Raw genomic sequence first — 25,770 nt, forward strand, 5'->3', positions numbered from 1 at the left:
TCTCGAGCTTGATGACGAGTTTGGAGGGTACTATGGTGTTAAATGCTGAGCTGTAATCGATGAACAGCATTCTCACATGGGTATTCCTCTTGTCCAGATGGGTTAGGGCAGTGTGCAGTGTGGTTGCGATTGCGTCGTCTGTGGACCTATTGGGTCGGTAAGCAAATTGGAGTGGGTCTAGGGTGTCCGGTAGGGTGGAGGTGATATGGTCCTTGACTAGTCTCTCAAAGCACTTCATGATGACGGAAGTGAGTGCTACGGGGCGGTAGTCGTTTAGCTCAGTTACCTTAGCTTTCTTGGGAACAGGAACAATGGTGGCCCTCTTGAAGCATGTGGGAACAGCAGACTGGGATAAGGATTGATTGAATATGTCCGTAAACACACCAGCCAGCTGGTCTGCGCATGCTCTGAGGACGCGGCTGGGAATGCCGTCTGGGCCTGCAGCCTTGCGAGGGTTAACACGTTTAAATGTTTTACTCACCTCGGCTGCAGTGAAGGAGAGCCCGCAGGTTTTGGTAGGGGGCCGTGTCAGTGGCACTGTATTGTCCTCAAAGCGGGCAAAAAAGTTGTTTAGCCTGTCTGGGAGCAAGACATCCTGGTCCTCGACGGGGCTGGTTTTCTTTTTGTAATCCGTGATTGACTGTAGACCCTGCCACATACCTCTTGTGTCTGAGCTGTTGAATTCCGACTCGATTTTGTCTCTGTACTGAGACTTGGCCTGTTTGATTGCCTTGCGGAGAGAATAGCTACACTGTTTGTATTCGGTCATGCTTCCGGTCACCTTGCCCTGGTTAAAAGCAGTGGTTCGCGCTTTCAGTTTCACGCGAATGCTGCCGTCAATCCACGGTTTCTGGTTTGGGAATGTTTTTTATCGTTGCTGTGGGTACGACATCGTCAATGCACTTCCTAATGAACTCGCTCACCGAATCAGCATATTCGTCAATATTGTTGTTGGACGCGATGCGGAACATATTCCAATCTGCGTGATCGAAGCAGTCTTGAAGCGTGGATTCAGATTGGTCGGACCAGCGTTGAACAGACCTGAGCGCGGGAGCTTGTTGTTTGAGTTTTTGTTTGTAGGCTGGAATCAACAAAATGGAGTCGTGGTCAGCTTTTCCGAAAGGGGGGCGGGGGAGGGCCTTATAAGCGTCGCGGAAATTAGTGTAACAATGGTCTAGTGTTTTTCCAGCCCTGGTAGCACAATCGATATGCTGATAGAATTTAGGGAGTTTTGTTTTTAGATTAGCCTTGTTAAAATCCCCAGCTACGATGAATGCAGCCTCAGGGTGTGTGGTTTCCAGTTTACAAAGAGTCAGATAAAGTTCGTTCAGGGCCATCGATGTGTCTGCTTGGGGGGGAATGTATACGGCTGTGATTATGATTGACGAGAATTCCCTTGGTAGATAATGCGGTCGACATTTGATTGTGAGGAGTTCTAGATCAGGTGAACAGAACGACTTGAGTTCTTGTGTGTTGTTATGATGATCACACCACTTCTCGTTAATCATAAGGCATACCCCCCCGCCCCTCTTCTTACCGGAAAGATGTTTGTTTCTGTCGGCGCGATGCATGGAGAAACCAGCTGGCTGCACCGACTCCGTTAGCGTCCCTTGAGTTAGCCATGTTTCCGTGAAGCAGAGCACGTTGCAATCCCTGATGTCTCTCTGGAATGCTACCCGTGCTCGGATTTCATCAACCTTATTGTCAAGAGACTGGACATTGGCGAGTAGTATGCTAGGGAGTGGAGCGCGATGTGCCCGTCTCCGAAGCCTGACCACGAGACCGCCACGTTTTCCCCTTTTCCGGCGACGCACAGGGTCGCCGGCTGGGATCAGATCCATTGTATTGTGTGGAAGGCAAGACACTGGATCCGTTTCGGGAAAGTCATATTCCTGGTAGGAACGATGATGAGTTGACGTTAATCGTATATTCAGTAGTTCCTCCCGACTGTATGTAATGAAACCTAAGATTACCCGGGGTACCGATGTAAGAAATAACACGTAAAAAAACAAAATACTGCATATTTTCCAAGGAACGCGAAGCGAGGCAGCCATCTCTTTCCGGCGCCTGCGCACAGTCAGTTTCTTAACAGGTACATGTTTATCAATAATTGGAAGAAGCAATTTCATATGGTTTTCCCACAGTCTGAGCTTTTGTAAGCCTTCTCCTCTATGTGCAGTCTCATGTGTTCTTTCAGGCTTCCTAAATGGGGAAAAGCTTTGCACCTGGGAGGAGTGGTAAGGCTTCTCCCCGTTGTGTATTATCTTATGTTGGTTGAGGATGCTTTTCTGGTTAAAACTCCTTCCAAACTGGGAGCAGTGTTAAGGCTTCTCCCCTGTGTGTATTCTCTCATGTTTTTTCAGATCCCATGACCAGCTGAAACACTTTCCACACTGGGAGCAGTGGTAAGGCTTCTCACCTGTGTGTATTATCTTGTGTTTTTTCAGATGCCCTGACTGGTTGAAACACCTTCCACACTCTGAGCAGTGGTAAGATTTCTCCCCTGTGTGTATTATCTCATGAGCTTTCAGGCTGCTTAATTGGTTAAAACTCTTTCCACAAAGGGAGCAGTGGTAAGGCTTCTCCCCTGTGTGTATTTTCTCATGTTTTTTCAGGTTCCCTAACTGGTTAAAACACTTGCCACACTGGGAGCAGTGGTAAGGTTTCTCCCCTGTGTGTATTATCTCATGAGCTTTCAGGCTGTTTAATTGGTTAAAACTCTTTCCACAAAGGGAGCAATGGTAAGGCTTCTCCCCTGTGTGTATTCTCTCATGTTTCTTCAGGTTCCCTAACTGGTTAAAACACTTTCCACAGTGGGAACACTGAGGTCTTCTTGTTGGTTTGGACGTTTCTAGCTCTGGTTCCTCTGAGTCCGGTCTTTCTCCTACCAAAGACAATGCGTTTTTTTAAAAAGAGACCTGAATGAAAACTCCACATGATAAATAGGCCTTGCTACGAGGGTAAATCGTAATCAGATCCCTAAATAGCCCGAGGCCAGTTGTAACAATCTTGGTGTGATTTTAAAACAAATGTTGAAGAGTTTCCTGGTAATTACTGATAATGTTTACATAACTTTTTTATTCATTCTGTTTTACAAGTCAGAACACAAAAAACTAAACCGTTCTTGGACACTCAAGACACAGACGTCGCTTAATTCCAATCGAGCAGGGGGTTCTAAACATATAACTTTCATAGCTGTATGATACAGAATGCGACCTAGTCGTGGCCAAAAGTTTTGAGAATGACACAAATATTAATTTCCACAAAGTTTGCTGCTTCAGTGTCTTCAGATATTTTTGTCAGATGTTACTATGAAATACTGAAGTATAATTACAAACATTTCATACGTGTCAATGGCTTTTATTGGCAATGACATGAAGTTGATGCAAAGAGTCAATATTTGCAGTGTTGACCCTTCGTTTTCAAGACCTCTGCAATCTACCCTGGCATGCTGTCAATTAACTTATGGGCCACATCCTGACTGATGGCAGCCCATTCTTGCATAATCAATGCTTGGAGTTTGTCAGAATTTGTGGGTTTTTGTTTGTCCACCCACCTCTTGAGGATTGACCACAAGTTCTCATTGGGATTAAGGTCTGGGGAGATTCCTGGCCATGGACCCAAAATATTGATGTTTTGTTCCCCCGAGCCACTTAGTTCCGAGCCACTTATCACATTTGCCTTATGGCAAGGTGCTCCTTCATGCTGGAAAAGGCATTGTTCGTCACCGAACTGTTCCTGGATGGTTGGGAGAAGTTGCTCTCGGAGGATGTGTTGGTAGCATTCCTTATTCATGGCTGTGTTCTTAAGCAACATTGTGAGTGAGCCCCCACCCTTGGCTGAAAAGCAACCCCACACATGGTCTCAGGATGCTTTAACGTTGGCATGACACTGGACTGATGGAAGCGCTCACCTTGTCTTCTCAGAGAAAGGTTTTTTCCAGATGCCCCAAACAATCGAAAAGGGGATTCATCAGAGAAAATGACTTTACCCCAGTACTCAGCAGTCCAATACCTGTACCTTTTGCAGAATATCAGTATGTGTGCAGATGCACTCACACCTGCCTGCTGCCATTCCTGAGCAAGCTCTGTACTGGTGGTGCCCCGATCCCGCAGCTGAATCAACTTTAGGAGACGGTCCTGGCGCTTGCTGGACTTTCTTGGGTGCCCTGAAGCCTTCTTCACAACAATTAAACCGCTCTGAAGTCTTCTTCACAACAATTGAACCGCTCTGAAGCCTTCTTCACAACAATTGAACCGCTCTCCTTGAAGTTATCGATGATCCGATAAAGTGTTGATTTAGGTGCAATCTTACTGGCAGCAATAGCCTTGCATTTGAAGCCTTTTTTGTGCAAAGCAATGATGACGGCACGTGTTTCCTTGCAGGTAACCATGGGTGACAGAGGAAGAACAATGATTCCAAGCACCACCCTCCTTTTGAAGCTTCCAGTTTTGTGGGGGATTCAGTTCATTTGCATGGCAAAGAGGGACTTTGCAATTAATTACAATTCACCTGATCACTCTTCATAACATTCTGGAGTATATGCAAATTGCCATCATACAAACTGAGGCAGCAGACTGTGAAAATTCATATTTATGTTATTCTTAAAACTTTTGGCCACAACTGTACACTTCCTTAAACATAAAATAAGTAAATAAGTAATTTTAAGTGGAAGTCCAAAACTTGTTTTTACGTCGAAGACACAAAGCACATCAGTAAAATCTCCCCGTTGTCGAAAGGGTTCGACACATGCTGTTGAAATGGCCCAATTTCTTATTTAGACGTTCACAGATTTTGAACAGTTTGACTATCGCTGATGTCATATTTTGGGTAAAGTAAAAAATAAAGTGAAATATTTGGGAAGATGTTCCTAAAACTGAGAGTAACTACAAAAAACAAAAATATTAACGCAACATGTAAAGTGTTGGATGTTTCATGAGCTGAAAAAAAAGATTGCAGAATTTTTTACATCCCTGTTAGTTAACATTTATTATTTGCCAAGATAATCCATCCACCTGACAGGTGTGGCATATCAAGCTGATTAAACAGCATGATCATTACACAGGTGCACCTTGTGCTGGGGAGAATAAAAGGCCTCTAAAATGTGCAGTTCTGTCACACAACACAATGCCACAGATGTCTCAAGTTTTGAGGGAGCGTGCAATTGGCATGCTGACTGCAGGAATATCCACTGGAGCTGTTACCAGATAATTGAATGTTAAATTCTCTACCAGAAGCCGCCTCCAACGTCATTTTAGAGAATTTGGCAGTACATCCAACTGGCCTCACAACCACAGACCACATATAACGACGCCAGCCCAGGACCTCCACATTGTCTGAGACCAGCCACCCGAGTTGTATTTCTCTTTCTAATGAAGCCCTTTTGTGGGGAAAAACTAATTCTGATTGCGGAGCCAGGCCCAGCCAATGGGTGGGCATATGCCCTCCAGGGCCCACCAATGGCTGCGCCCCTGCCCAGTTATGTAAAGTCCATAGATTAGGGCCTCATTTATTTATTTACAATCACTGACTCATATAAACTGTAAATCGTTGTTTATACACTACTCAAAAAAATAAAGGGAACACTTAAACAACACAATGTAACTCCAAGTCAATCACACTTCTGTGAAATCAAACTATCCACTTAGGAAGCAACACCGATTGACAATAAATTTCACATGCTGTTGTGCAAATGGAATAGACAAAAGGTGGAAATTATAGGCAATTAGTAAGACACCCCCAAAAAAGGAATGGTTCTGCAGGTGGTGACCACAGACCACTTCTCAGTTCCTATGCTTCCTGGCTGATGTTTTGGTCACTTTTGAATGCTGGCGGTGCTTTCACTCTAGTGGTAGCATGAGACGGAGTCTACAACCCACACAAGTGGCTCAGGTAGTGCAGTTCATCCAGGATGGCACATCAATGCGAGCTGTGGCAAAAAGGTTTGCTGTGTCTGTCAGCGTAGTGTCCAGAGCATGGAGGCGCTACCAGGAGACAGGCCAGTACATCAGGAGACGTGGAGGAGGCCGTAGGAAGGCAAGAACCCAGCAGCAGGACTGCTACCTCCGCCTTTGTGCAAGGAGGTGCACTGCCAGAGCCCTGCAAAATGACCTCCAGCAGGCCACAAATGTGCATGTGTCAGCATATGGTCTCACAAGGGGTCTGAGGATCTCATCTCGGTACCTAATGGCAGTCAGGCTACCTCTGGCGATCACATGGAGGGCTGTGCGGCCCCACAAAGTAATGCCACCAAACACCATGACTTACCCACCGCCAAACCGGTCATGCTGGAGGATGTTGCAGGCAGCAGAACGTTCTCCACGGCGTCTCCAGACTCTGTCACGTCTGTCACATGTGCTCATGTGCTCAGTGTGAACCTGCTTTCATCTGTGAAGAGCACAGGGAGCCAGTGGCGAATTTGCCAATCTTGGTGTTCTCTGGCAAATGCCAAACGTCCTGCACGATGTTGGGCTGTAAGCTCAACCCCCACCTGTGGACGTCGGGCCCTCATACCACCCTCATGGAGTCTGTTTCTGACCGTTTGAGCAGACACATGCCCATTTGTGGCCGGCTGGAGGTCATTTTGCAGGGTTCGGGCAGTGCACCTCCTTGCACAAAGGCGGAGGTAGCAGTCCTGCTGCTGGGTTGTTGCCTTGCTACGGCCTCCTCCACGTCTCCTGATGTACTGGCCTGTCTCCTGGTAGCGCCTCCATGCTCTGGACACTACACTGACAGACACAGCAAACCTTCTTGCCACAGCTCGCATTGATGTGCCATCCTGGATGAGCTGCACTACCTGAGCCACTTGTGTGGGTTGTAGACTCCGTCTCATGCTACCACTAGAGTGAAAGCACCGCCAGCATTCAAAAGTGACCAAAACATCAGCCAGGAAGCATAGGAACTGAGAAGTGGCCTGTGGTCACCACCTGCAGAACCATTCCTTTTTTGGGGGTGTCTTACTAATTGCCTATAATTTCCTCCCTTTGTCTATTCCATTTGCACAACAGCATGTGAAATTTATTGTCAATCAGTGTTGCTTCCTAAGTGGACAGTTTGATTTCACAGAAGTGTGATTGACTTGGAGTTACAGTGTGTTGTTTAAGTGTTCCCTTTATTTTTTTGAGCAGTGTATTTTGGTTCAGTATACACACACACAGTGCATTCGTTAAAAACTTCTCTAGGATAGGGGTCAGCATTTTCACGTTTGGATGAAAAGCATATCCAAATTCAACTGCCAGCTACTCATTCCCAGAAGATAAGATGTGCATATTATTAGTAGATTTGGATAAAAAAAACTCTGAAGTTTCTAAAACTGTTTGAATCCTGTCTATGAGTATAACAGAACTTATTTAGCAGGGGAAACCCAGAGGACAAACCATTCCGATTGTTTTTCTTTTGAGGTCACTCTCTTTTCAATTATTTTCATTGGGAATCCAGATTTCTAAGGGACCTTCTTTCAGTTCCTACCGCTTCCACTGGATGTCAACAGTCTTTAGAAATTGGTTGAGGTTTTTCCTTTGTGTAATGAAGAAGTACGGCCAGCCAGAACGAGGGTAACTTGAAGTGTACTGTTAGATAGAGGCGCGTGACCAGAAAGCTAGCTACAGTTTGTTTTCCTCCTGTATTGAACACAGATCATCCCCTCTTCAATTTTATCGATTATTTACGTTAAAGAATACCTAAAGTTGTATTTCAAAAGTAGTTTGAAATGTTTTGGCAAAGTTTACGGGTAACTTTTGGCGATACTTTGTAGTCCCTTTGCGCAAATTAGAACCGGTGTTTTTATGGATCAAGCGTGCCAAATAAATGGACATTTTAGAAAGTGGGGGGGGGTCAAAATAAAAAGTAAGTCAGTATCTGGTTTGGCCACCAGCTGCATTAAAGGAGGACTGTAGCATCTAATGATTAAACATTATGGAGTCTTAAAGGAGGTCTGTAGCTTCTAAAGATGAATTACTATGGAGTCTGATGCTTTAAAAGAGAAGTTTACCCAAAATCCAGAAACTCTGAAGTGATTCCATACATTGAAACTAGTCCAGTGGAGTTTTCCCTCTCCCTGTAGTGCTGTACTGAAACAGCTGCAAAACGTGACTCGTGACGTTACTGGATGCGGGCCTCGCTCTGCTGCTTTGCCAGTTAATTTCTTATTTTATTACAGCTTTGGCCTTTGTCTTTCACCTGGAGTTGTTTATTTATGTCTGAGAAAAACACACTTTTCAACATAAATCATGTACAAAATAAACTCAGCAAAAAAAAATATGGGTCTTTTTCAGGACCCTGTTTTACAAAGAATATCTGTAAAAATCCAAATAACGTCACAGATCTTCATTGTAAAGGGTTGAAACACTGTTTCCCATGCTTGTTCAATGAACCATGAACAATTAATGAACATGCACCTGTGGAACGGTCATTAAGACACAAACAGCTTACAGACGGTAGGCAATTAAGGTCACAGTTATGAAAACTTAGGACTCGAAAGAGGTCTTTCTACTGACTCTGAAAAACACACACAAAAAAAGATGCCCAGGGTCCCTGCTCATCTCCGTGAACGTGCCTTAGGCATGCTGCAAGGAGGCATGAGGACTGCAGATGTGGCCAGGGCAATAAATTGCAATGTCCGTACTGTGAGCGCCTACGACAGCGCTACAGGGAGACAGGACGGACAGCTTATCGTCCTCGCAGTGGCAGACCACGTGTAACAACACCTGCACAGGATCGGTACATCCGAACATCACACCTACAGGTACAGCATGGCAACAACAACTGCCCAAGTTACACCAGGAACGCACAATCCCTCCATCGGTGCTCAGACTAGAGGTCGACCGATTATGATTTTTCAACGCCGATACCGATTATTGGAGGACCAAAAAAAGCCGATACCGATTAATCGGACAATTTTTATTTATTTATAATAATGAAAATTACAACAATACTGAAGGAACACTTATTTTAACTTAACATAATACATCAATACAATCAATTTAGCATCAAGTAAATAATGAAACATGTTCAATTGTTTAAATTATGCAGAAACAAAGTGTTGGAGAAGAAAATAAAAGTGCAATATGTGCCATGTAAGAAAGCTAACGTTTCAGTTCCTTGCTCAGAACATGAGAACATATGAAAGCTGGTAGTTCCTTTTAACGTGAGTCTTCAATATTCCCAGGTAAGAAGTTTTAGGTTGTAGTTATTATAGGAATTATAGGACTATTTCCCTCTATACCATTTGTATTTCATTAACCTTTGACTATTGGATGTTCTTATAGGCACTTTAGTATTGCAAGTGTAACAGTATAGCTTCCGTCCCTCTCCTCGCTCCTCCCTGGGCTCGAACCAGCAACACAACGACAACAGCCACCATCGAAGCAGCGCTACCCATGCAGAGCAAGGGGAACAGCTACTAGAAGGCTCAGAGCGAGTGACGTTTGAAACGCTATTAGCGCTAACTAGCTAGCCATTTCACTTCGGTTACACCAGCCTCATCTCGGCAGTTGATAGGCTTGAAGTTATAAACAGCGCAATTTTTTATTTTTATTTCACCTTTATTTAACCAGGTAGGCTAATTGAGAACACGTTCTCATTTACAATTGCGACCTGGCCAAGATAAAGCAAAGCAGTTCGACACATACAACAACACATAGTTACACATGGAGTATAACAAACATACAGTCAATAATACAGTGAAAAATAAGTCTATATACAATGTGAGCAAGTGAGGTGAGATAAGGGAGGTGAAGGCAAATAAAATATATTAATAAATAAAAATATAAAAAAGGCCATGGTGGCGAAGTAAATACAATATAGCAAGTAAAAAAAACACTGGAATGGTTGGTTTGCAGTGGAAGAAGGTGCAAAGTAGAGATAGAAATAATGGGGTGCAAAGGAGCAAAATAAATAAATACAGTAGGTAAAGAGGTAGTTGTTTGGGCTAAATTATAGATGGGCTATGTACAGGTGCAGTAATCTATGAGCTGCTCTGACAGCTGGTGCTTAAAGCTAGTGAGGGAGATAAGTGTTTCCAGTTTCAGAGATTTTTGTAGTTCGTTCCAGTCATTGGCAGCAGAGAACTGGAAGGAGAGGCGGCCAAAGGAAGAATTGGTTTTGGGGGTGACCAGAGAGATATACCTGCTGGAGCGCGTGCTACGGGTGGGCGTTGCTATGGTGACCAGCGAGCTGAGATAAGGGGGGACTTTACCTAGCAGGGTCTTGTAGATGACCTGGAGCCAGTGGGTTTGGCGACGAGTGTGAAGCGAGGGCCAGCCAACGAGAGCGTACAGGTCGCAGTGGTGGGTAGTATATGGGGCTTTGGTGACAAAACGGATGGCACTGTGATAGACTGCATCCAATTTATTGAGTAGGGTTTTGGAGGCTATTTTGTAAATGACATCACCGAAGTCGAGGATTGGTAGGATGGTCAGTTTTACAAGGGTATGTTTGGCAGCATGAGTGAAGGATGCTTTGTTGCGGAATAGGAAGCCGATTCTAGATTTAACTTTGGATTGGAGATGCTTGATGTGAGTCTGGAAGGAGAGTTTACAGTCTAACCAGACACCTAGGTATTTGTAGTTGTCCACATATTCTAAGTCAGAGCCGTCCAGAGTAGTGATGTTGGACAGGCGGGCAGGTGCAGGCAGCGATCGGTTGAAGAGCATGCATTTAGTTTTACTTGTATTTAAGAGCAATTGGAGGCCACGGAAGGAGAGTTGTATGGCACTGAAGCTCGCCTGGAGGGTTGTTAACACAGTGTCAAAAGAAGGGCCAGAAGTATACAGAATAGTGTCGTATGCGTAGAGGTGGATCAGAGACTCACCAGCAGCAAGAGCTACATCATTGATGTATACAGAGAAGAGAGTCAGTCCAAGAATTGAACCCTGTGGCACCCCCATAGAGACTGCCAGAGGTCCGGACAACAGACCCTCCGATTTGACACACTGAACTCGATCAGAGAAGTAGTTGGTGAACCAGGCGAGGCAATCATTAGAGAAGCCAAGGCTGTCGAGTCTGCTGATGAGGATGTGGTGATTGACAGAGTCAAAAGAGCGTCTGCTAAATGACTTAAATGTAAATGTAAATGTAAAAGCCTTGGCCAGGTCAATGAATATGGCTGCACAGTACTGTTTCCTATCGATAGCGGTTAAGATATCGTTTATGACCTTGAGCGTGGCTGAGGTGCACCCATGACCAGCTCTGAAACCAGATTGCATAGCGGAGAAGGTATGGTGGGATTCGAGATGGTCGGTAATCTGTTTGTTGACTTGGCTTTCGAAGACCTTAGAAAGGCAGGGTAGGATAGATATAGGTCTGTAGCTGTTTGGGTCAAGAGTGCCCCCCCCCTTTGAAGAGGGGGATAACCGCAGCTGCTTTCCAATCTTTGGGAATCTCAGACGACACGAAAGAGAGATTGAAAAGGCTGGTAATAGGGGTGGCAACAATTTCAGCAGATAGTTTTAGAAAGAAAGGGTCCAGATTATCTAGCCCGGCTGATTTGTAAGGGTCCAGATTTTGCAGCTCTTTCAAAACATCAGCTGACTGTATTTGGAAGAAAGAGAAATGGGGAAGGCGTGGGCGAGTAGCAGAGGGGAGGGCAGTGCTGTTGACCGGGGTAGGGGTAGCCAGGTGGAAAGCATGGCCAGGCGTAGAAAAATGCTTGTTGAAATTCTCAATTATAGTGGATTTGTCGGTGGTGACAGTATTTCCTATCTTCAGTGCAGTTGGAAGCTGGGTGGAGGTGTTCTTATTCTCCATGGACTTTACAGTGTCCCAGAACTTTTTTGAGTTTGTGTTGCAGGAAGCAAATTTCTGCTTGAAAAAGCTAGCCTTGGCTTTTCTAACTGCCTGTGTATACTGGTTTCTAGCTTCCCTGAAAAGTTGCATATCACGGGGGCTGTTCGATGCTAATGCAGAACGCCATAGGATGTTTTTCTGTTGACGGGATGAGATCAATATCCTTCCAGGATACCTCAGCCAGGTCGATTAGAAAGGCCTGCTCGCTGAAGTGTTTCAGGGAGCGTTTGACAGTGATGAGTGGAGGTTGTTTGATCGCTGACCCATTACGGATACAGGCAATGAGGCAGTGATCGCTGAGATCTTGGTTGAAAACAGCAGAGGTGTATTTGGAGGGCAAGTTGGTTAGGATGATGTCTATGAGGGTACCCGTGTTTACGGAATTGGGGTGGTACCTGGTAGGTTCATTGATAATTTGTGTGAGATTGAGGGCATCAAGCTTAGATTGTAGGATGGCTGGGGTGTTAAGCATGTTCCAATTTAGGTCGCCTAGCAGCACAAGCTCTGAAGATAGATGGGGGGCAATCAGTTCACATATGGTGTCCAGAGCACAGCTGGGGGCAGAGGGTGGTCTATAGCAGGCGGCAACAGTGAGAGACTTGTTTTTAGAGAGGTGGATTTTTAAAAGTAGAAGTTCAAATTGTTTGGGAACAGACCTGGATAGTAAAACAGAACTCTGCAGGCAATCCTTGCAGTAGATTGCAACACCGCCCCCTTTGGCCGTTCTATCTTGTCTGAAAATCTTGTAGTTAGTGATGAAAATGTCCGAATTTTTGGTGGTCTTCCTAAGCCAGGATTCAAACACAGCTAAAACTTCTGGGTTGGCAGAGTGTGCTAAAGCAGTGAACAAAACAAACTTAGGGAGGAGGCTTCTAATGTTAACATGCATGAAACCAAGGCTATTACGGTTACAGAAGTCATCAAAAGAGAGCGCCTGGGGAATAGGAGTGGAGCTAGGTACTGCAGGGCCTGGATTAACCTCTACATCACCAGAGGAACAGAGGAGGAGTAGGATAAGGGTATGGCTAAAAGCTATGAGAATTGGTCGTCTAGAACGTCTAGAACAGAGAGTAAAAGGAAGTTTCTGGGGGCGATAAAATAGCTTCAAGGAATAATGTACAGACAAAGGTATGGTAGGATGTGAATACAGTGGAGGTAAACCTAGGTAATGAGTGATGATGAGAGAGATATTGTCTCTAGAAGCATCATTGAAACCAGGTGATGTCATCGCATATGTGGGTGGTGGAACTGAAAGGTTGGATATCTAGTGAGCAGGGCTAGAGTCTCTACAGTGAAATAAGCCAATAAACACTAACCAGAACAGCAATGGACAAGGCATATTTACATTAAGGAGAGGCATGCTTAATCGAGTGATCATAAGGGTCCAGTGAGTAGAGGTTGGTTGGGGTCACGGCGATCCAGACAGCTGGCCGGGTAGCTGGCTATCCGTAGCAAGATAACATAGGATGGAGGTCTGTTTTTTTTTTTTTTTTTTTTGTCACCTCGTTCGTTTCCGTCGGTAGATTAGTGGGGTTCCGTGTGGTAGAGGGGATCGATCCAATTGGCAAAATAGATATAGTGACCCAAGAAAAAAAAAGAAAAAAATTGTCCGGTATACTTATTCAGATAGCAGCCGATAAGACAGCTAATAATTAGCAGATGGGTATTCAGAAACGTCGCAGTGGAAAAGCCTGTTGAAACCACCTCGGACAATTACGTCGGCAGACCAGTCGTGATGGATCGGCGGGGCTCCGTGTCGGCAATAAGGGTCCAGTCCAATTGGCAAAAGAGGTATTGTAGCCCAAGAATTCGCTGGTAGACCTCTTCGGCTAGCCGGCAGATGGGCCTAGCTCGAGGCTAGCTCAAGGCTAACTGGTGCTTGTTTCGGGACAGAGGTGTTAGCCAGTAGTAGCCACTCGGTTGCAGCTAGCTAGCTACGATGATCTGGTGTAATTGTCCAGAGCTTGCGTCAGGAATCCGGTGATGTGGTAGAGAAAAAGCAGTCCTATATGCTCTGGGTTGATATCGCGCCTGCAGACTGGCAGGTATTGGCCCGAGCTAAGGGTGAAGACCGCAGCAGTGGCTAACTGACTACTAGCTAGTAGCTAGTTATCTGGCTAGCTTCTGATTGGGGTTACGGTTCTAAAGTATAAAAAATAGCAGATCCGTACCACATTGGGTGAGGCGGGTTGCGGGAATGTATATTCAGTTCCTAGATGGAAAGTGAAATTAAAATATATATGAAATGTATACGAAAAATACGAGGACTATTTACGCGGGACAAGACGGGACAAGACAAACACACGTCCGACTGCTACGCCATCTTGGAGCAATGCTTGACGTACAACGAAGAGCTGCTGGCAAAACGCACGAAAGTGCTTTTTGAATGAATGTTTATGCGCCTGCTTCTGCCTACCACCGTTCAGTCAGAAACTTAGATACTTGTATGCTTGTATGCTCAGTCAGATTATATGCTACGCAGGACACGCTAGATAATACCTAGTAATATCATCAACCATGTGTAGTTAACTAGTGGTTATGATTGATTGTTTTTTTTATAAGATAAGTTTAATGCTAGCTAGCAACTTACCTTGGCTTACTGCATTTGTGTAACAGGCAGTCTCCTTGTGGAGTGGAACGAGAGAGAGGCAGGTCGTTGTTGCGTTGGACTAGTTAACTGTAAGGTTGCAAGATTGGGATCCCCCGGGCTGACAAGGTGAAAATCTGTCGTTCTGCCCCTGAACAAGGCAGTTAACTCACCATTCCTAGGCCGTCATTGAAAATAAGAATGTGTTCTTAACTGACTTGCCTAGTTAATTAAAGGTATACATTTTTAGGTATTAAATTAAAGAAGAAAAAATTATTATAATAATTCGGCGCTCAAAAATACCGATTTCCGATTATGAAAACTTGAAATTGGCCCTAATTTAATTGGCCATTCCGCTTAATCGGTCAACTTCTAGCTCAGACTGTCCGCAATTGAATGAGAGAGGCTGGACTAAGGGCTTGTAGGCCTGTTGAAAGGCAGGTCCTCACCAGACATAACCGGCAACAACGTCGCCTCTGGGCACAAACCCACCGTCACTGGACCAGACAGGACTGGCAAAAAGTGCTTTTCACTGACAAGTCGCGGTTCTGTCTCTAGGGGTGATGGTCGGATTCGCGTTTATCGTCGAAGGAATGAGCGTTACACCGGGGCCTGCACTTTGGATCGGGATCGATTTGTAGGTGGAGGGGCCGTCATGGTCTGGGGCGGTGTGTCACAGCATCATCAGACTGAGCTTGTTGTCATTGCAGGCAATCTCAACGCTGTGCGTTACAGGGAAGACATCCTCCTCCCTCATGTGGTACCCTTCCTGCAGGCTCATCCTGACATGACCCTCCAGCATGACAATGCCACCAGCCATACTGCTCCTTCTGTGCATGATTTCCTGCAAGACAGGAATGTTAGTGTTCTGCCATGGCCAGCGAAGAGCCCGGATCTCAATCCCATTGCGCACGTCTGGGACCTGTTGGATCGGAGGGTGAGAGCTAGGGCCATTCCCCCCAGAAATGTCCGGGAACTTGCAGGTGCCTTGGTGGAAGAGTGGGGTAACATCTCACAGCAAGTACTGTCAAATCTGGTGCAGTCCATGAGGAGGAGATGCACTGCAGTACTTAACCTGTTTGGGATAAGGGGGCAGTATTTTCACGTTCGGATGAAAAGCGTGCCCAGAGTAAACTTCCTGCTACTCAGGCCCAGAAGCCAATATATGCATATTATTAGTAGTATTGGATAGAAAACACTCTGAAGTTTCTAAAACTGTTTGAATTATGTCTGTGAGTATAACAAAACTCAAATGGCAGGCGAAAACCTGAGAAAAATCCAACCAGGAAGTGGGAAATCTGAGGTTTGTAGTTTTCAACTCATTGCCTATCGAATGTACAGTGTCTATGGGGTCATATTGCACTTCCTAAGGCTTCCACTAGATGTCAACAGTCTTAGAACATTGTTTGAGGCTTCTACTGTGAAGGAGGGGGGAATGAGAGCTGTTTCAACCAGAGGTCTGCCAGAGTGGCATGAGCTGATCACGCGCCTACACGTGAGAGCGACCTGCGTCCCATTGCAATTCTAAAGGCAAAGGAATTCTCTGGTTGGAACATTATTGAAGATTTATGTTAAAAACATCCTAAATATTGATTCTATACATCGTTTGACATGTTTCTACGAACTGTAATATACATTTTTGAACTTTATCGGAACGTTCGCCTGGACTTGCCCGCGCCTCGTGAGTTTGGATTTTTTTACCAAACGCGCTAACAAAAGGAGGTATTTGGACATAAATGTTGGACTTTATCGAACAAAACAAACATTTATTGTTGAACTGGGATTCCTGGGAGTGCATTCTGATGAAGATCATCAAAGCGAATATTTAAAACGCTATTTCTGACTCAACAACATGGCGGGTATCTGCATGGCTTGTGTCTGAGCGCCGTACTCGGATTATTGCATGGTTTGCTTTCTCCGCAAAGCTTTTTTTTAAATCTGACACAGCGGTTGCATTAAGGAGAGGTATATCTATAATTCCATGTGTATATCTTGTATTATCATCTATTTATGATGAGTATTTCTGTTGAAACGATGTGGCTATGCAAAGTCACTTGATGTTTTTGCAACTAGTGAATCTAGTCACCTCAATGTAAACTCAGATTTTTTTATATAAATATGAATTTAATCAAACAAAACATGGATGTATTGTGTAACATGAAGTCCTATGAGTGTCATCTGATGAAAATAATCGAAGGTTAGTGATTCATTTTATCTGTATTCAGGTTTTTGTGAAGCTATCTTTAGCTGGGGAAAATGGCTGTGATTATTGTGGTTTTGTGGTGACCTAACATAATCGTTTGTAGTGCTTTCGCTAAAAAGCCTATTTGAAATCGGACACTTTGGTGGGATTAACAACAAGATTACCTTTAAAATGATATAAGACACATGAATGTCTGAGGAATTTTAATTATGAGATTTCAGTTTTTTTTATTTGGCGCCCTGCACTTTCACTGGCTGTTGTCATATCATCCCGTTACCGGGATTGCAGCCATAAGAAGTTTTAAGACTCCATCATGTTTCATCATTAGATGCTAAAGTCCTCCTTTAAGACCCTATCATGTTTAGAATGTGTCTGGAAGCGCTACTCTATCTATTCTACTCTCATCCTTTCGGTTTAAATAATATTTAATAATAATAATAATAATGTTATACTAGGTAATAACTAACTTTAATAACTAGGGTTAATACCTGCCTGGCGTCCCAACAAAATCTTTATCTTTACCCCCCTCTAACAATACCGCTATAGAATTAGCATAGTAGGCCATGTAACTTAAGGTCATCTGAAATATTTAGGACTAAATAACTATTCCTTGCCACCCATTCTGAAACTCACTGCAGCTCTTTGTTAAGTGTTGCTGTCATTTCAGTCGCTGTAGTAGCTGACGTGTACAGTGTTGAGTCATCCGCATACATAGACACACTGGCTTTACTCAAATGTCGTTGGCATGTTGTTGGTAAAGATTGAAACAAGCAGGTGCCAAACAGCTGCCCTGGGGAACACCCGTTCTGCCAGTCACATTCTGTTAAAGGTCCCCAAAGCACACACATCCCTGGGTCGCTCCTCTTTTCAGTTCGCTGCAGCTAGCGACGGGAACAAGCTGCAAGAAACACTCAAACTGGACAGTTTTATCTCCATCTCTTCATTCAAGGACTCAATCATGGACACTCTTACTGACAATTGTGGCTGCTTCGTGTGATGTATTGCTGTCTCTACCTTCTTGCCTTTGTGCTCTTGTCTGTGCCAAATAATGTTTGTACTATGTTGTGCTGCTACCATGTTGTGTTGGTGTCATGTGGTGTTGGTAGCATGTTGTGTTGGTACCATGTTGTGTTGCTACCATGTTGTGTTGGTACCATGTTGTGTTGCTACCATGTTGTGTTGCTACCATGTTGTGTTGCTACCATGTTGTGTTGCAACCATGTTGTGTTGCTGCAATGCTGTTGTCATGTGGTGTTGGTACCATGTTGTTGTCATGTGGTGTTGCTACCATGTTGTTGTTATGTGGTGTTGCTACCATGTTTTTGTTATGTGGTGTCGCTACCATGTTGTTGTCAATTGGTGTTGCGTTGCTACCATGTTGTGTTGGTACCATGTTGTTTTGCTACCATGTTGTGTTGCTACCATGTTGTTGTTATTGTGTGTAGATTGCTGAGGAAATTGTTTGATTTAATCCATTTAAGAATAAGGCTGTAACGTAACAAAATGTGAAAAAAGTCAAGGGGTCTGAATACTTTCCAAAGAAACTGTAAGTGATTGAGGAGAGAGCATAGTTGCTATATTCAAATTAAAATTATTGACCCATAAGAGAACACATGACCAAAGCAAGTCGTGACCCATATAGAATTAAAACAATATTCATCTTAATCAGAAATATAATCGAATAAACAAATGTTTGCATAATCAAAGACATGAAAATTGGCGCTAACATTGTATTTAGCTAGGATTTCATATGACCAGGAAGTTATTGAGAATAACAATAGACAATAGTTAATGTTACTAGTTTAGGGATGAAGATAGTGAAGGTTCAATGTAAAGATGTTTTTAATTTGACGTGGAAACAACGTTTATTCAACCAGTGGGGGGCTTGTAAATGCCCCCAGGAAAGCGGAATGAGGAAGTCTTCATTGAGACAATGATAAACAGCAATCCGTGGGAGAGTTGTGGTGGATATTATAAAATAAGGATCTGCTGGAGTCCAAGTCAAACCAAGATTCTTTATTTCTGAGCTCAGAGAGAATAACAGAGTTTGGTATTTTATTAGGATCCCCATTAGGTGTTGCAAAAGCAGCAGCTACTCTTCGTGGGGTCCACACAAAACATGAAACATAATACAGCACATCAATAGACAAGAACAGCTCAAGGACAGAACTACATACATTTTGTAAAAGGCACACGTAGCCACATATCAATGCATACACAAACTATCTAGGTCAAATAGGGCAGAGGGGGTGCTGTGAGCTGTGTTATGAAGCATTTCTGTATTTGAGTGACTCTGTGGAGGCAGTTATAAGGGGTGTCAGACTGGGGACGCTTTATGCTGATGACAAAAGTACAATGATTCTTGTGTTGCTTTAACTTGAGATTAAGAATCAGTGGTTGACACCTTGCAAGTGCATGAAAAGGTCAACTGTCCAAAGTCAATGTCTGTGTGTAGAAACTATATTTTAGGTAACAGATGGATAAAGGGAACTAAGAGTTCCTGTTGATACTATGTTCCAGTCTTACTTCCAGTCTGACATGATAGCAATAAGGGGAAGAGTGATTGGGAAACTAACTGCCAATAACGCAATAAGCTGAACTCCGCCTAGCAGAGACATCTTTGTATTAGCAACTATTAATTATGAGCTTATATGGTATTAAAGTTAAGGGACATCACCCTGGGCGGGGTGATCCTCAGTAGGGGATAAAAGGGAAAACACCATCTTTTGAACTGAGTGTCTTGCTTGCAAATTTCTGAGTGTAAACTCCGGGGCGCAATCCTTATTAAACAAACTAACCTCTGATCAAATAAGTTTTCCTGTGGTATCTTGTGTGCTTCTCCCCATTGTGTATTATCTCATGTTGGTTGAGGTTGCTTTTCTGGTTTGAACTCCTTCCAACTCATTCCACACCGGGAGCAGTGTTAAGGCTTCTCCCCTGTGTGAATTTTCTCATGGGTTTGTAGGTGTCCTGTCTGGGCAAAACTCTTTCCACATTGGGAGCAGTGGTAAGGCTTCTCCCCTGTGTGTATTCTCTCATGTCTTTTCAGATCCCCTGACCGGTTGAAACACTTTCCACACTGCAAGCAGTGGTAAGGCTTCTCCCCTGTGTGTATTATCTCATGTTTTTTCAGACCCCCTGACCGGCTGAAACACTTTCCACACTGGGAGCAGTGGTAAGGCATTTCCCCTGTGTGTATTCTCTCGTGTATTTTTAGATCCCATGACCAGTTGAAACAATTTCCACACTGGGAGCAGTGGTAAGGCTTCTCACCTGTGTGCATTCTCTCGTGTTTTTTCATGTTCCAAAACTGGTTAAAACACTTGCCACACTGGGAGCAGTGGTAAGGCTTCTCCCCTGTGTGTATTAGCTCATGGACTTTCAAGTTCCTTAAACGGCTAAAACTCTTTCTACACTGGGAGCAGTGGTAAGGCATTTCCCCTGTGTGTATTCTCTCATGTTTTTTTAGATCACGAGACCAGTTGAAACACTTTCCACACTGGGAGCAGTGGTAAGGCTTCTCACCTGTGTGTATTCTCTCGTGTGTTTTCAGGTTCCCAAACTGGTTAAAACACTTTCCACACTGGGAGCAGTGGTAAGGCTTCTCCCCTGTGTGTATTATCTCATGTTTTTTTAGATCCCCTGAGCAGCTGAAACACTTTCCACACTGGGAGCAGTGGTAAAGCTTCTCCCCTGTGTGTATCATCTCATGTTTTTTTAGATCCCCTGAGCAGCTGAAACACTTTCCACACTGGGAGCAGTGGTAAAGCTTCTCACCTGTGTGTATTCTCTTGTGTTTTTTCAGGTTCCCTAACTGGTTAAAACACTTGCCACACTGGGAGCAGTGGTAAGGCTTCTCCCCTGTGTGTATTCTCTCGTGTTTTTTCAGATCCCCTGACCGGTTAAAACTCTTTCCACACTGCGAGCAGTGGTAAGATTTCTCCCCTGTGTGTATTCTCTCATGTCGGTACAGGTCAGTTAACTGGTTAAAACACTTTCCACAGTGGGAACATTGGTGTCTTCTTGTTGGTTTGGACGTCCCTGGTTCCTCTGAGTCTGGTCTTTCTCCTGCCAAAGACAGTGTGTTTAAAAAAAAAGAGACCTGAATGAAACCTCCACATGATAAATTGGCCTTGCTACGAGGGTAAATCCTAATCAGGTCGCTCAATAACCTAAGGCCAGTTTTAACAATCTTGGTGTGATTTTAAAACAAATGTAGAGTTTCCTGGTAATTACTGATAATGTTTACATTACTTATTTATTCATTCTGTTTTTCAAGTCAGAACACAAAAAACTAAACCGTTCTAGGACACTCAAGACACAGACGTCGCTTAATTCCAATCGAGCAGGTGGTTCTAAATATATAACTTTCATAGCTGTATGATACAGAATGCGACCTACAGTCGTGGCCAAAAGTTTTGAGAATGACACAAATATTAATTTCCACAAAGTTTGCTGCTTCAGTGTCTTCAGATATTTTTGTCAGATGTTACTATGAAATACTGAAGTATATTTACAAGCATTTCATAAGTGTCAAAGGCTTTTATTGGCAATGACATGAAGTTGATGCAAAGAGTCAATATTTGCAGTGTTCACCCTTATTTTTTAAGACCTCTGCAACCCACCCTGGTGTCAATTAACTTCTGGGCAAAAACATCCTGACTGATGGCAGACCATTCTTGCATAATCAATGCTTGGAGTTTGTCACTTATCACTTTTGCCTTATGGCAAGCTGCTCCTTCATGCTGGAAAAGGCATTGTTCGTCACCGAACTGTTGCTGGATGGTTGGGAGAAGTTGCTCTTGGAGGATGTGTTGGTAGCATTCCTTATTCATGGCTGTGTTCTTAGGCAACATTGTGAGTGAGCCCACACCCTTGGCTGAAAGCAACCCCACACATGAATGGTCTCAGGATGCTTTACCGTTGTCATGACACAGGACTGATGGAAGCGCTCACCTTGTCTTCTTCGGGACAAGCTTTTTTCCAGATGCCCCAAACAATCGAAAAAGGGGATTCATCAGAGAAAATGACTGTACCCCAGTCCTCAGCAGTCCAATCCCTGTACCTTTTGCAGAATATCAGTCTGTGTGCAGATGCACTCACACCTGCCTGCTGCCATTCCTGAGCAAGCAATGTACTGGTTGCGCCCCAATCCCGCAGCTGAATCAACTGTAGGAGACGGTCCTGGCGCTTGCTGGACTTTCTTGGGTACCCTGAAGCCTTCTTCACAACAATTGAACCGCTCTGAAGCCTTCTTCACAACAATTGAACCGCTCTCCTTGAAGTTAATGATGATCCGATAAATGGTTGATATAGGTGCAATCTTACTGGCAGCAATATCCTTGCCTGTGAAGCCCTTTTTGTGCAAAGCAATGATGACGACACATGTTTCCTTGCAGGTAACCATGGGTGACAGAAGAACAATGATTCCAAGCACCACCCTCCTTTTGAAGCTTCCAGTTTTGGGGGGGGGGATTCAATTCATTTGCATGTCAAAGTTGGACTTTGCAATTAATTACAATTCATCTGATCACTATTCATAACATTCTGGAGTATATGCAAATTGCCATCATACAAACTGAGGCAGCAGACTGTGAAAATTCTTATTTGTGTCATTCTCAAAACTTTTGGCCACGACTGTACACACTTCCTTAAACATAAAATAAGTAATTTTAAGTGGAAGTCCAAAACTTGTTTTTACGTCGAAGACAAAAAGCACATCAGTAACATCTCCCCGTTTTGACTATCGCTGATGTCATATTTTGGGTAAAGTAAAAAAACAAAGTGAAATATTTGGGAAGATGTTCCTAAAACTGAGAGTAACTACAATAAACAAAAATACACTGCTCAAAAAAATAAAGGGAACACTTAAACAACACAATGTAACTCCAAGTCAATCACACTTCTGTGAAATCAAACTGTCCACTTAGGAAGCAACACTGATTGAATTTCACATGCTGTTGTGCAAATGGAATAGACAAAAGGTGGAAATTATAGGCAATTAGCAAGACACCCCCAATAAAGGAGTGGTTCTGCAGGTGGTGACCACAGACCACTTCTCAGTTCCTATGCTTCCTGGCTGAAGTTTTGGTCACTTTTGAATGCTGGCGGTGCTTTCACTCCAGTGGTAGCATGAGACGGAGTCTACAACCCACACAAGGGGCTCAGGTAGTGCAGCTCATCCAGGATGGCACATCAATGCGAGCTGTGGCAAGAAGGTTTGCTGTGTCTGTCAGCATAGTGTCCAGAGCATGGAGGCGCTACCAGGAGACAGGCCAGTACATCAAGAGACGTGGAGGAGGCCGTAGGAGGGCAACAACCCAGCAGCAGGACCGCTACCTCCGCCTTTGTGCAAGGAGGAGCACTGCCAGAGCCCTGCAAAGTGACCTCCAGCAGGCCACAAATGTGCATGTGTCTGCTCAAACGGTCAGAAACAGACTCCATGAGGGTGGTATGAGGGCCCGACGTCCACAGGTGGGGGTTGTGCTTACAGCCCAACACCGTGCAGGACGTTTAGCATTTGCCAGAGAACACCAAGATTTGCAAATTCGCCAATGGCGCCCTGTGCTCTTCACAGATGAAAGCAGGTTCACACTGAGCACATGAGCACATGTGACAGACGTGACAGAGTCTGGAGACGCCGTGGAGAACGTTCTGCTGTCTGCAACATCCTCCAGCATGACCGGTTTGGTGGTGGGTCAGTCATGGTGTGGGGTGGCATTTCTATGTGGGGCCGCACAGCGCTCCATGTGCTCGCCAGAGGTAGCCTGACTGCCAATAGGTACCGAGATGAGACCCTCAGACCCCTTGTGAGACCATATGCTGACACATGCACATTTTTACTATCATTCTTCATGTCATTTATCTGTTTCATAGTGTAGTTTCTTCTTCTTTTTATTCAGTTTAGTCACATGATTTCTCAATTTGCAATACGTTTGCCAATCAGTTATACAGCCAGACCTGCTTGCCAACTCTTTTGCATCCCTCTTCATCATACCATTTTTTGATTCCTCATCAATCCACATGGATTGAACAGTTTTTACAGTAATATTCTTAATGGGTGCATGCTTATTAGTAACTGGGATAAGCAATTTCATAAATGTGTCAAGGGCAGCGTCTGGTTGCTCATCATTACACACCACGGACCAACAAATATTATTTACATCAACAACATAGGAATCACTACAAAACTTATTGTATGACCTCTTTTACACAATATTAGGCCCAGCCTTTGGAACTGTGGTTTTCCTAGACATGGCTACTATATTGTGATCACTACTACTGATGGATCTGGATACTGCTTTAAAACACATTTCTGCAGCATTAGTAAAGATATGATCAAAATATGTTGATGATTTAATTTCTGTACTGTTTGTAACTACCCTGGTAGGTTGACTGATAACCTGAACCAGGTTGCCAGCACTGGTTACAGTTTGAAGCTTTCTCTTGAGTGGGCAGCCTGATCACAGCTTTCCTCCAGTATTAGTTAATTAATTAACAGTGTCTTGAGTTTAGTTTGCCTGTTCAACAGTCTTGTAAAGATAGGGGGGGGGGTTGACTGGGACAGACAATGTAACATCCATAATGTTTTAAGGAAAAGTTTTTGTAAAACAAGCACCTTACATCAGATTATCTTGAAACTTTCTCTCTAAATCTAACTTTCATCAAGGTTTTATATGGTCTATTGGTTTCTCTCTTTTCATTGGCAGAATCCTTTTTCAGTGTTATGATATTCATAACATCCATATCCACCAGTCTATCTTCCTGTCAACTAACAGAACTCTGCTGGTTGTCCTGGTAACAGATACCAGTCTATCTTCCTGTCAACTAACAGAACTCTGCTGGTTGTCCTGGTAACAGATACCAGATCTATTGTATTTGTTCAAACTAAACTACAGCACTTACTTTGATGTGTCAAATCTGATCCTTTCTTCTCTTCTCCTCCTCTCACAGTTCCACTCAGCCCCGTTGTTTTCCTGCAGTCCACCAGCTGCACAGACAACCTCTTCATACCCAGCAGTAAGGTGCTACCGGGAGAGGCATGACACAGGGACTCCAGGAGGGAGGAAGGGCTAGCGTTGTCCTGGTAACCATAAAGAGGGGACACAGACACATATCATTATGGATGCTGATGTCACTGTTGTCATAAAGTGCCTTACAGAAACCCAGATCCCGATAGAGCAAGCTGTATGCTAGACCAGACCAAGCTGTACCATCTGGTGGTCTGATCTGGAGAGACTCTTCTCTGCCTCGTCAGCATCAGGATGTTGTTGAGGCTCCCCAGAGGATCCACGATAGTCACGTCTCTCTCCTGTGTGAACGAGAACATCAAACAGATGGTGCACTTATGACCATCGATTGCAATCAGAGTCTTACAAGAGGCATGAATATGTCTAAAAAAGTGCCTATAATGGCCATTTTCATCATGATTTTCTAAAATGTTGTTTGTGTTGCAAATGTAAAAGGGTCGTTCCAAGAAAAGGGGTCCTTTTGCGTCCCTTTGAAAATTTATTAGAAATTATGCTCCCAGATGTTGAATTCTGAAAAGCCTGTTTTATGAAGTGCACTTTAATGTGGACTACATGGATATTTCAATAAATCTAATATAAAAGTCACAAAAATATATGTACCAATGACGGATAGCACCTTTAACAATTTATTGAGTACTGAACAACATATTAAAGTGTAGAACTTCAGTAGAATGCCCCTTTCAAACCCCACATTAGTTCAAGAAATGCATATTTTGTGCCCGTTTTTAAGTCAGTACTCACTGGTCTTAATCGACTCTTCAGCCTCCTCCTTTTTCACTCCCAAAACGTCTTCCTCCTCCTCTTTAATTGAGATAGCCTCCTCTTCCTCTTTTACTCCAAAAGGTTCTTCCTCTTCTTTCAATGTTATGGCATCTTCCTCCTTTTTGATTCTGAAAGCTTCTACCTCCTCCTCTTCCACAACCTCTTTCCCATATTCCTCTTTCACTGTAATATCATCCTCTTCTTCTTTCAATGAGATAGCCTCCTCTTCCTCCCTTTTCATCCTGAAAGCTTCTCCCTCTCCTTTCACCAGAGCTTCTTTCTCCGTCGAGATTAGTGAGCTCATGTTCCGGGCGATTAGCCTAGTGCAGTATCAATTTAACACATTAGCTAATTTAACAAGCAATCTACGTTTCAATGAACTAGTAGATATGTAAACAGAATTG

General features: G+C 43.8%; 2 protein-coding genes across 3 annotated transcripts in view; both read right to left on the reverse strand.

The window, feature by feature from the left end:
* LOC139547168 (zinc finger protein 32-like) overlaps positions 1-25,770 on the reverse strand; it is a 304,099-nt gene that overhangs the window by 109,222 nt on the left and 169,107 nt on the right. The gene's annotated exons all lie outside the window — the stretch shown is intronic.
* Positions 18,933-25,670, reverse strand: LOC139546686 (zinc finger protein 345-like). The gene is made up of 4 exons (XM_071355358.1): positions 25,346-25,670; positions 24,788-24,885; positions 24,480-24,657; positions 18,933-20,642 (listed from the first exon to the last, which is right to left on the reverse strand). Exons 1-4 carry the CDS (start codon positions 25,668-25,670, stop codon positions 19,498-19,500), a joined length of 1,746 nt encoding a protein of 581 aa, XP_071211459.1. The 3' UTR covers positions 18,933-19,497.

The sequence above is a fragment of the Salvelinus alpinus genome, chromosome 2 (genome assembly GCF_045679555.1).
Source record: "Salvelinus alpinus chromosome 2, SLU_Salpinus.1, whole genome shotgun sequence".
NCBI classification, from domain to species: domain Eukaryota; kingdom Metazoa; phylum Chordata; class Actinopteri; order Salmoniformes; family Salmonidae; genus Salvelinus; species Salvelinus alpinus.

Bases quoted from the DNA above. Each gene is read 5' to 3' on its own strand.
- LOC139546686 (XM_071355358.1), bottom strand. From the start codon at position 25,670: ATGAGCTCACTAATCTCGACGGAGAAAGAAGCTCTGGTGAAAGGAGAG. The intron at 24,886-25,345 runs GTGAGTACTGAC...TCGTTCACACAG, and splicing joins TGAAGAGTCGATTAAGACCA to GAGAGAGACGTGACTATCGT. The intron at 20,643-24,479 runs GTAAGTGCTGTA...TGTCTTTGGCAG, and splicing joins ATCAGATTTGACACATCAAA to GAGAAAGACCAGACTCAGAG.